Genomic DNA, 11,611 nt, shown 5'->3' with positions numbered 1-11,611 from the left:
AAGTCATCGTTGTTTTTTTGACCAGGTGGAGACTGTTTTTACCTGTCTGCAGCTCCAGACACCTTTTGGATTCATCCTTTGACACAGGAAAAGGATGCTCAGGCAATTTACATCGTCTGATGGGTTTGAAAGAAGTTGTAGAACTTTGTAGCACAATGAGACTTCCAGAGTCTCCTTCGATAGTGGAATTCAGTTACAACTGTCAGCATTGGTTACATTGGAACCGTTGATGCTATTTATGAGGAATGCTGACAAATTGAAGTTGTTGTAAGAAAGTCACTATAATATGGTGTTACTATAATCTATATATATAAAAGCGAAATGGCACTCACTCACTCACTCACTCACTCACTCACTCACTCACTCACTCACTCGCATAACTAAAAATCTACCGGACCAAAAACGTTCAAATTTGGTAGGTATGTTCAGTTGGCCCTTTAGAGGCGCACTAAGAAATCTTTTGGCAATATTCCAACTCTAAGGGTTGTTTTTAAGGGTTTAAAGTTCGTCTTTTAGCATGTATATTCTTCTTCTCCCAATCTCTTAATTATAATTGAACTTTCCATATCATATGTTACTATAGAACTATAATCTAGATAGAGTACCTCTTCGAAACAGTTGTTAACTGGCAACTAAATTAATAATTTTGTCAGGTTGGCATTAAGTTGAGTTGACTTTGTTAGGTTGGCACCAAGTTGAAGATTTAAATGCATTTATCGCGGAAAAATTGATTGGGCACTGCTACTTCAATCCTGGGAATATTATATTACTAGCCGTCAGGCTCGCTTCGCTCGCCATATCCGTTTAGCCAGACGTTTAGTCTGAACCCCCGACTGGATTGTCCTAACATATGATAAAAATGCTCAAATGAAAAATGCAGGCGAGCGAAGCGAGCCTGCTGATCTCATTTTTGGACGATCCAGTCGGGGGTCCAGGGGGCGGAGCCCCCTGGCTTGACGGATATGGCGAGCGAAGCGAGCCTGACGGCTAGTGTCTTACTATATTATAGTAACACATTGTGTTTGTGTCTCATTGATGACAATAGGTAATGAGTAGAATGAATAATCAGTGATATCTTGAATTGAACCAAAATGATCAAAGCACTAGTATAATTACTAATATATTACTATACTTTAAACATACTAGTACTATACTTTTAGTAAAATAGTATTATACAAAACACTAGTATAATAGTATTGTACAAAATATGTGTTGACGTGCTTTCCATGACGAAACACTATATAATTGAATGAGTGAAGCGAATTCTATGTTTCAAGTCAATCGGCGTTTGTCTGTTTGTTTGTTTGTACCGCAGTTACAGTCGCAGTTATGGTCCGATTTGGATAAAATTTGGTATACAAGTACTTTGAAACAAGGCGCAGAAACATATGTATTCAAAATTTTTAAATTCTTTCCCGTTTCAAGGCCCTTTATTCGGAAATTTTACCCTAAAAATCAACCTAACTTTTTAATACTTTATCAGATCAGGTTCAAATTGGACTCATTCTTCTCAGCTCTTCAAAGCGGTACTATTTCATGTATCACATGTTGAAAATTTTCTAATTTTTGGCATTTCGATTTTTTTTCCAGTCCCAATTCAAGTTTCAGATTTTTTATCTTTTAAACCGTGCTTCCGAGCTCAAAAGTGTAGAGGACCTTTATTCTTCAGCGCCCCAAGGTGGTCTTATTTCATATATCACATGTTCAGAATTTTAATAATTTAGAAATCGATAATCCTCCCCCTCCGGGTCATTAATTTCAAGTTTCAGATTTCTTATCCTCTTTAGCTGTGCATCCTAGCTCAAAAGTGTAGGAAACTTTTATTTTCCAGAGCTCGAAGGCAGCCTTATTTCATACATTACATGTTGAAAATTTTGTTTTTTTGTAATTCAATTATTTACCCCCCCCCCCAAGACCCACATTTCAAGTTTCAGATTATTTATCTTTTTAACCGTGCATCCTAGCTCAAAAATATAAAGAACTTCTATTTCTCAGCGTCCACCACCGATCCTATTGCATTTATATCATTATACTCTAAATCCAATTTGTATGTGTGTTTGTGTGTGAATAGGCGGGCGTATGTCAATAGTGACTTCAGTGAGTGTAGCGAATTCTACTGTTCTCTGAACTACTAGTAACTTTGTTGTAGTTCAGACGCTGTGTTACTTGTAAATACAGTATTTGAAAAAAGCACTCACTTTTCTTGGAGTACTGAGTAATGCTCCTGAGGAGGAGCTTCTTCAGCCTCAAACTACTGACGGTAATGAGTAAGTAACCATTGGTACCTTTGGCTTGAGTAATCAGAGCTAGAATAAGAAAAAGCCTTCATCAATGAATCATATCGGCTAATGTTTCCAAAAAAAATTGTAACAATTTGTCTTTTAGAGATATTTTTGTAACAATTTGTTGGCAGGTACCAACATGAGAGCCTGTGACTAAACTACAAACTACAATTTGATTTCAGAAGGTTTATTCCATTGCTGTGGATATGCATCAATATTGTAAGGTCCTAGTTTCAAACTATTCTCTTCAAATAAAAGATTCTGTGTAAAAGTTAAATAATGAAATATAATAGAGTCCATGGACCGGTTTCACGTACGTCTATTAAATTTAACCGCGTTTAATCGCTGATTGAAGACGTCGTCCATTCTCCCCATTGGTTCCCATGTCATTCAACCGTCATTTGATCACGGTTAAATTTGACTTGCATACGTGCATATGTGTGATAATTTCTAGTAATTTTCCATCTTGTAAACTTGATTGATTATTATATTTTCCTACTTCTTCATTCGACCTGCTGACGTTAGGCCTACTTCTACTTATGATTAGCATTCGAAATATAATGGGCCATATGAATAAAGTTGAGCATTTGCTTATACTTCTAAAATATGGAGCATTTGCTTCATTTTCTATGAATAAACGTGAGCAAACCCTTTTGCTCATGCTCATCAAAAAAAAGTTTGAGCATTTGCTCAAAAGTAAAAGCTTTTGCTTAAAATTGTATGAATAAACTAGAGAATTTGCTCAACTTTTGAAGCAAATGCTTCAAAAAAGGTAAGTCTAGTCTAGAGCAGCTTATCACCTTTTGCTCATAGTAAAATGGCTCAACTAATCCGCATGAGGGAGAGGAAACTATACCAGATACGATCACAACCAATAGTTGAGAACTATAAAACTCTTATTAGATTCAACCATGATATATATCACCATTATCCCTACAAAAGAATAAATTAATACAAAAGATAGTCATCACAAAATAGGAGATAGGTATTTAAGAAGATGAGAGTGTGGACGATTATAAGAAGGCTATTGATATTACAAGAATATGCTGAAGATTATTATAGAGATTACATTTTTTAACTCTATTATTTCAAAATTCTAAACTCAACTAACCTAAAACTCTATTCATAAATAGAAAACAGAGCAGACGATGCAAACACAAGCGGTGCTCCCTATTTGCATATTTAGCGCTTCCGTGAGCTATAAAAACAAACTAAGTCTACAAAAGCGAATCAGCTGATGAAAAATCTCTAAAATACGTGAGCATTTGCTCCAAAGTTCAGTAGCATAAGGTAAGAGTAAAGCTTTTTCATATAAAAATGAGCAAATGCTTTTGCTTCTACCTTTTGCTCATGAGCAAAACCTTATACTCCATGCTCTTGCTCATGAGCATTTGCTCTGGTTTTATTCATATGGGCCATTATGCTACGTCAAATTTGAAAATAATACTCATATATTTCACTATCCATGACGAACTGCTAGTAAATAATTCGTAACTTTCTTTGACAACACTACAGTCAAATTGACCGTGATGTAGTCAAAAACATTTGAAAAACAATTCAAATTTATTTTCAAAAATAAACCAAACTTTCAGTTTAATCAACTTTCAAAGCAGGTCAACGGAACTCAACACTGTTGCGTAGTAGTTTATAATGCTTTGAGAGTTGTAATAGGAAGATTGCCTCTTCTGTTGATTAAATCCAGTTAGGGCTGTGACACTGCAAGGCATGTATGCACTCCTCAACCAGTGACCAAGTCTCAGGAGAGCGCTGTCATCTATAATCTCTGCCAAAAAAGGTTGGAAAGGATATTTCACACACAACTACCAAGGTAAGTTCACGTAAATGAAATTAATGATAAAGTTTATTCTTGTTTAGCGAAATTGCTTGAGTGTTTATAGTATGGAAGCTATCCTTAAGCTAGTTACATACACATCGATTTTTGGGCGTTCGTTTTTTCCGTCCTTATGAGTTTTTCAAATTAAATGGAACTTGAAAACATAAATCTGTTATACATCATCTCTGCAACCTATCTCAAAAGCCCTCGGAGTTTATTCTTGTTTAGCGAAATTGCATGAGTATTTACAGTATGGAAGCTATCCTTAAGCTAGTTACATAAACATCGAATTTTGGGCTTTCGTTTTTTCCGTTCTTATGAGTTTTATCAGATTAAACGAAACTTGACAAACATGAATCTGTTATACATCATCTCTGCAACCTATCTCAAAAGCCCTCGGAGTGGAGGCCACGAGACGTGATCAAAGGTTTTAAAATATGATAAGATTCTACCTTTGACAAGTATACTCGACTCCATTTTACTCTATTTTAAAAATTGCTCTTGAATCATACTGTATACTTTCATTGGGAGAGATGTTGATAATCAACTACTCTGAATTCTATAATATATAATAAGCTATCATTAGAAAAACAGTAAATGAACTAGTTTCTTTCTTCAAGTAGTCATTTAAGCTAGATTTATAACCTTTTTATAACCCTTTTCGAATTATTTTTTCCTACAGTTACCTTGAAAAGTGACCATTCCTGCACTGATTACAGAACGCAAAGAATCACTTTTCTGCTCTAGTGTGCAAAGTATTACTTACTATGCATACTCTCAATACTTTGGGTATTATATTGCAGCCATCCCAATCAGCTGTTGACATTGTCGGCTTGTATTTTGAATGCGAATTTGTTCTATCTATATTTTTTCTGATTTTCAAATGAATAAAAATTAGAACTCATTAAATTATACATTTTGAATATTATTAATTATTTATTATTTCAAATAATATTTTTTCATTCATAAATTGATTGGTTGAAAAATTATTTAGAATTACTCAAAATTATTCAAATTAATTGGATTAATTTAATTTTTAATTTGAATAAATTATCAATTATTAATTTTCAATTGGATTATCAAGTTTAAAATAAAATAATGTTGTCATTAATAACAAAATTATACAGACAAACATTTGATGGTTTTCAGCCATAATTTTACCCATAATCAACCACTTCTCATATTCAATGGTAACTGTAGGAAAAATTTAATGTGAAATACGTGTGCAAAGTTCCACTCAAGAAACCATTCCGCCGCCCTCGCCTACGGCTCGTGTGTAAACGTTTCTTTCGGTGCAGCAAACTGTCACTTCGCGCACTAGTTGCACAAATAACTATTTATCACAACATGTTTCGGACATTCATGCCATTTTCAAGTGATTTGAACCCATGTCATTTTAAAGTGATTTATAGTACCTGTTGTGTTCAATATCATCAATGGAATCCATGTTTTCTCAACAGATGCTTCCTCAAGGCGTCGTTGTACTTTTGGGATTCCTGATCAATGTGCAGAGCTCTTATGCAGCCAATAGATCTATGAGTACTGGTGAGCTCCTTACGAAGATTATTTATTCATTTCAAATTATTGTACAATTATCATCACAATGTTGGCGTTTGCCCAAGATACAAAAAATAATATTTACATCAATTTTTCGACTCGATAGTTCCTTGTAAATTGAAAAAAATACTAGCTTACCCATCACCGTAACTTCAATCAATATCAATAATTAATTTCAACTCTAGCTCCAGCTAGCTTGAGCTCCTAGAGTTTTTTTGAAGCTTATCAACGAAAAAGTTTTGTTCTTTGTTATATTATTGTTCTTGGCTGATTATCCTGAGTAATAGCAATTGGACTATCAAAATTCCATTATTTTACCTTCATCACTCAAGGAATTTGTTAATCCCATGTCATTGTAAAATAGTCTCACTATCTTAAATATTTTCAATTTCTTCATTTTTATAATAAAGACAAATATCTATAGTATCTTATAACAGAAATTGTTATTGATATTTATCAATTTATATGAAATTATAATGCATGATGTTGGTTGGTTATCGAAAAATAATTTGTATGACCGCAAAACTTTAAATTAAAACATTTGTGTGGTTGCGAAAATCGAATGAATTATTGATAAGAGATTCTAAATAACTTTAAATTATATGAAACTGATAACTTTTAGGTTCTCATAGCATCATGGGAGACTTCCATGACCTGACAGATCTCATTCCTTACGACAAACTGATACCTCTCTACATAAATTATGCAGTGGAAGATGAGCAAACCAGAAAAGTGCTCAGATATCTTAGAAGTGATTGTTTCAAGGCGAATTTGAAATCGCTGCAAAAGAAGAAAGAGTTCAATGATGTAAGTTTGCATTAATTTTTAATAAGCTATTTCAAAATAGAATTATTAATGTTGTATAAAATAATATCAATGGAACCCATGTTTTCTCAACAGATGCTTCCTCAAGGCGTCGTTGTACTTTTGGGTTTCCTGATCAATGTGCAGAGCTCTTATGCAGCCAATAGATCTTTGAGTACTGGTGAGCTCCTTACGAAGATTATTTATTCATTTCAAATTATTGTACAATTATCATCACAATGTTGGCGTTTGCCCAAGATACAAAAAATAATATTTACATAAATTTTTCGACTCGATTGTTCCTTGTAAATTGAAAAAAATACTAGCTTACCCATCACCGTAACTCCAATCGATAAAAATAATCAAATTCAACTCTAGCCCCAGCTATGTTGAGCACTTGAAGATTTTTCGAAGAAATTTTGAAGCTTATCAACGAAAAAATGTATTGTTATTTGTTATATTTTTGTTCTTGGCTGATTATCCTAAGAAATGGCAATTGGACTGTAAAAATTCCATTATTTTACCTTCATCATTTGAGGAATTTGTTATTCCATGTCATTGTTATTCCATTGTCATGTCTCACTATCTTGCATATTTCAAATTTCTTCACTTCTATAATATAGACAAATATCTATAGTATCTTATAACAGGTATTGTTATTGATATTCAAGGTATTGTCATAACAAAAATATTGTAATTCTTGTAAGGTACTTTCTATTGTCATTTAAGTGATAGAAAGTGTAATTATTGTATTTTATTATTGTCTTGATAAAATAAACATGTATTTTATTCTATTATGCATGATGTTCGTTGGTTATCAAAAAATCATTTGCGTGACGCGAAAACTTTAAATTAAGACCAAACATTTGTGTGGTTGCGAAAATCGAATGAATTATGAAAATTATATGAAACTGATAACTTTTAGGTTCTCATAGCATCATGGGAGACTTCCATGACCTGACAGATCTCATTCCTTACGACAAACTGATACCTCTCTACATAAATTATGCAGTGGAAGATGAGCAAACCAGAAAAGTGCTCAGATATCTTAGAAGTGATTGTTTCAAGGCGAATTTGAAATCGCTGCAGAAGAAGAAAGAGTTCAATGATGTAAGTTTGCATTAATTTTTAATAAGCTATTTCAATATAGAATTATTAATGTTGTATAAAATAATATGAAATCTATAATAGATAGTTAATCAAAAATCTTGAAAAACTATAGAATGTATATAGTTGATCATATATCTACAAAAGTTGATATAAATTAATCTCCCAATTTCCAGCTACCAAGTTACAAAAAGAAACCAACTCAACTAGTGGAATTCACTTAAAATTGTCAGCATTCTTATAAATCGTATTCAATATCAATGCTTCCCATCCCATAAACTATAATGCTGATAGTTTGAACTTTGAAGTTCAGACAGCCAAACTCAAGTCATCAATGCAAACTCGAGTTATCTAAAGTTCACTTAAATCTCAAAATCAAAGCACCCTTTTAATATAAGTTTATTCCTAGGCAACATGTTTCGCACTTTAAAGTGACTCTTAAGATTAAGAAACATGTGAGTAAAAATAAATTAATATCATAGAGAAACAATAGCATAAGTAGATATCCCATGGTATAGGGCGTTTATGTCGCAACTTTTACTGTTATCTCAAGCCGATTACTGTCGATTATTATCGATTTTTACTGTTTTGACCGGGTAAGAGTGTATGAACGGCACACTATGAGAGACTAGCAGCGTCATAAAGCTTGGCAGGAAAGAATTACCTGGACTATCAGCTTGAGCTAACAGTAAAAGTTGCGACATAAACACCCTATACCATGTGATATCTACTTATGCTCTTGTTTCTCTATGTTAATATTAAATGGGTGCGTTGATTTCCAATTTCATGTCCAGTTACTAATTATGGAAGTGTCTTTCATATTATTTTTATCATTTTTATGTTACCTTAGAAAAAAAGCCAATCTCAAAAAATGATGAAACACACTTTGAACACAATTTCTCCAGACAGCCAAAGACTTCTAGAACCGCTCAATCTGAGCTTCCACTCGACGATTTTCTCATGAAAATCAACTAATGCTGACAGTTTTTTCAAATCAAATCAAATTTCATTCTGCCACAAAAGAGAAAATCATACAATGAAAATAATAATCAATCATACAAAGGTGAGAAAAATGATGATTATTTATTCTAATAAAAACGAGTAACTTTGTAAATCAAAATAACAAATTTTAGGCGCTCGCCTTCAAAGCTCAGAGTAAAAATCACACTACAGAAACCAATCTGGAAGAACAAATTCAAGACACTTTCAATTTTTTCTCATGATACTTTGATAATTAATTTTGTAGGCAGCCGAACTGCTAGAGGCGAAGTTGTATCACATCATAAATAATTAATTATACTTCCCATTCAACTAATTTCGACTGTTCGAAGTGAATCTCACTATAGAAACCCATTTGAAATATAATCTCGGATATACTTTAGAATATAATTTATATACTGTAATAAGAATATTATAATGAAATATAATTTAACATTCTAGTTTTTTTTCAAGACACTTTGACAATTAATTTTTCAGACAGCCGAACTGCTAGAACCGCTCGGTCTGAGTCTCCACTCAACTATCAGCAAATTGCATCGTCAGCTAGATCGGTACCAGCAGCTGTCGAGTGCCTTCCCGCAACGCACCGGTGGAATGCGGCACAACACCGAAATCAGTCATGACGGCGTTCTGGGACTTGTCGAACTCACCGTCGAAATTCTACCCGTGCAAGAGATCAAGGAACTCTACAAGGAGAAATTGGATAACTTCCAATTCAGGGTTAGTAGTAATAATATGTTGATTCAGATCCATCATTTATGAGTTTACTTGAATTTCTATAGGATATCTCTTAATATCAAACTTTACTTCATTCAAACCAGTTCTATCAACTGTCTGATTTATTTCGACTCCTCTCTGTACACTGACAAATCATCCACGCAGGGATATTCATTAATATTCACTAGTATTTAGTAAATAGAAAATTTGAATTTAATGATCACATTCGTGATAAATGGAACAAGCTTAGTGTTTTTAATTCAGGACAGCTATATTGTATACTGTTATCTAGTTATAACACTATAAAATGAAGACTTATTGTAGTCATATTTGTGAAAAAATATGAAATATCTACTCACTGATTAAGAGCCAGTGAGTAGAGAAAGTAATATATTCTATGTAATACACTGACTGGAGCATGCTTTCGAATTACATGGAATCCAATGTCAACAGTCTGAAATTTTACAGTTTGTATTCATTGTTAGTTTGTCACTTATTGTGATGTTTTTGACCTGATAAATCATAAATGAATATAAATATATGAACTTAGTTCAAGGAAACTCAACAACTCCCAGTTCAGGGTAAAAAGAGATGTGTTAAATTATCAATGTAATTATTTTTTGTAGTTGGACGAGCGTAGAGAGTTCTTTTAGACTCCAGAGAAAATTTTGGCGTTATTCGACAATATAACAACTACTGAACCAATCAATTTCAAATTTTGAACACAATTATAGGTGGAGCTATTTCAATGATTTGTATGGTGCTTCAAGGAATTGAATCACTCTCATTCGTCCTTTTAGAGGATAACAAGATAATATTTTAAAAAATATTTTAAAAACACGTGGTAATATTATTGAAAAATGTTGTGTTTTTATTGGAAATCAGATCTGATTCTACTGTATTTGTTTTTATTTTATTTTTATGCACCCTAGAATAATAAAATTTATTCTAGGTACATTGAGTAGGTCATATTGACCTATGGTAAATATTATCATAGTTGACCTATATTGTGATTATCTTATATTATAACCCAAATTTTTTGGGCTTTCAAGAGTGCCTAATGTGCGGGAAACAACAACTACGTAAACAATAAAAAACAATACATTTCACCAACTTGAAAATCAACACTCAACACTGAATAACCTTACCGGTATGCAGTATAAAATTGCATTTTCATTCACTTTTGCTTAAAAAAGATTTATTATTTGCCATTAAATTGACTGAAATGAGTCTTAATTTCAACTGTAATTTGTTTTTGGTGATCAAAAATGTACATGTTCTTATTCATTTTTGCAGACAATAGTAGAGCAGAGAGGTCTTCTGAAAAACAAACTCTACAAACTGGTCAGCCTGGAGGAGTGTGAGTTTATATCTAATCAGCTGATCGGAATGGGCGTACCTCTCAAAGATGTGGTAACTTTTCTCGAAGAGGAGCTCACCAATTTTTTCGACCTTGAGTATGTCAGCGACAGGGAGAGTAGTGAAGATTATGAAGCATATTGATTCCTTAGAGACTAGTAAGAAATGGAATGTATAGGCACAGTTAATTTATGATCAGAACTTTTGAATCTAGAGTTTACAATTGAGCTTCCAGTCGACCATAGGAGGCCTACATCATAATTTGAAGTTGAATTGATTATAACATAGGATGGCATTACATGGGATAACAATGGAAGAGGTAGAAAAATCAAGATAGGAAAATAAGGAAATCGTTCTTAAAATATTTTTTTTTGAAAATCGTATTATTGAAGTACAATATAAGAATAGTAGAAGTGCGTTAATTAAAATAAAATTTATTCGAATCCCACCGTTTTCATTTATTTCAGAATCTCAAATACTTTTTATATTCGACCAACAGATTTATCACACAGACCTAATTATTGAAAATAGCATATTCCTATTGGAAATGTGATAATCTTATACTCTGAATATGAATCATTCCTCCCCATGATTGGTAGCTACAAATGTATGAATATTATATGTGTCTCACATAATTTTTTCTATAATAATAAGTTTTATTTAAATTTTACAATGAAGATCGATATAGTAAAGTGTTTAATGCTTGATGTTAGATTGGCAATATGTGGCAGTGACAATTTAATGCATGGTTTTTTATTATGAAAACTCGCAAAAAAACAAGTTTACACACCCACATACCAAGAACTAAGCATACTAAATAGTAATCAAGCAATTAAGATTCATTAAACATGCAAAAACCAAAGTGATAACAATAACAAAGTAGGCCTACTTATTAATTATTTCGATTTCCTTCAATCACCTACAAACTTTGAAAAACAATACTCAAGAATCC

The 11,611-nt window shown here is 32.7% G+C and overlaps 1 protein-coding gene across 3 annotated transcripts; it reads left to right on the top strand.

Annotated features, from left to right (window-relative positions):
• The first annotated feature begins 3,797 nt into the window (after positions 1–3,797).
• LOC111058395 lies at positions 3,798–11,104 on the top strand. Of its 3 annotated transcripts, none has more exons than XM_039440288.1 (5): positions 3,798–4,110; positions 5,577–5,661; positions 6,296–6,480; positions 9,061–9,303; positions 10,597–11,104. In XM_039440288.1, the coding sequence occupies exons 2-5, from the start codon at positions 5,577–5,579 to the stop codon at positions 10,801–10,803; spliced, it is 720 nt and encodes a 239-aa protein (XP_039296222.1). In that variant the 5' UTR covers positions 3,798–4,110; the 3' UTR covers positions 10,804–11,104. The 3 variants fall into 3 exon arrangements, with proteins under 3 accessions (XP_039296222.1, XP_022201614.1, XP_039296224.1); XM_022345922.2 differs by lacking the exon at positions 6,296–6,480 and adding an exon at positions 7,403–7,587 and having other exon boundaries at positions 3,955–4,110; XM_039440290.1 differs by lacking the exons at positions 3,798–4,110; positions 5,577–5,661; positions 6,296–6,480 and adding an exon at positions 7,396–7,587.
• The last annotated feature ends 507 nt before the right edge of the window (positions 11,105–11,611 follow it).

This window comes from Nilaparvata lugens, chromosome 13 (genome assembly GCF_014356525.2).
Source record: "Nilaparvata lugens isolate BPH chromosome 13, ASM1435652v1, whole genome shotgun sequence".
Taxonomy (NCBI): domain Eukaryota; kingdom Metazoa; phylum Arthropoda; class Insecta; order Hemiptera; family Delphacidae; genus Nilaparvata; species Nilaparvata lugens.
The sequence above is the reverse complement of the archived record's forward strand: the minus strand, read 5'-3'. Positions and strand labels throughout refer to the sequence as shown.

What these genes read in the sequence shown, in the direction of transcription:
- LOC111058395 (XM_039440288.1), top strand. Translation starts at nt 5,577, where the DNA reads ATGCTTCCTCAAGGCGTCGTTGTACTTTTGGGATTCCTGATCAATGTG. An exon ending in CAATAGATCTATGAGTACTG is followed by an intron (nt 5,662 to 6,295) that starts GTGAGCTCCTTA and finishes GATAACTTTTAG; the next exon opens with GTTCTCATAGCATCATGGGA. An exon ending in AGAAGAAAGAGTTCAATGAT is followed by an intron (nt 6,481 to 9,060) that starts GTAAGTTTGCAT and finishes TTAATTTTTCAG; the next exon opens with ACAGCCGAACTGCTAGAACC.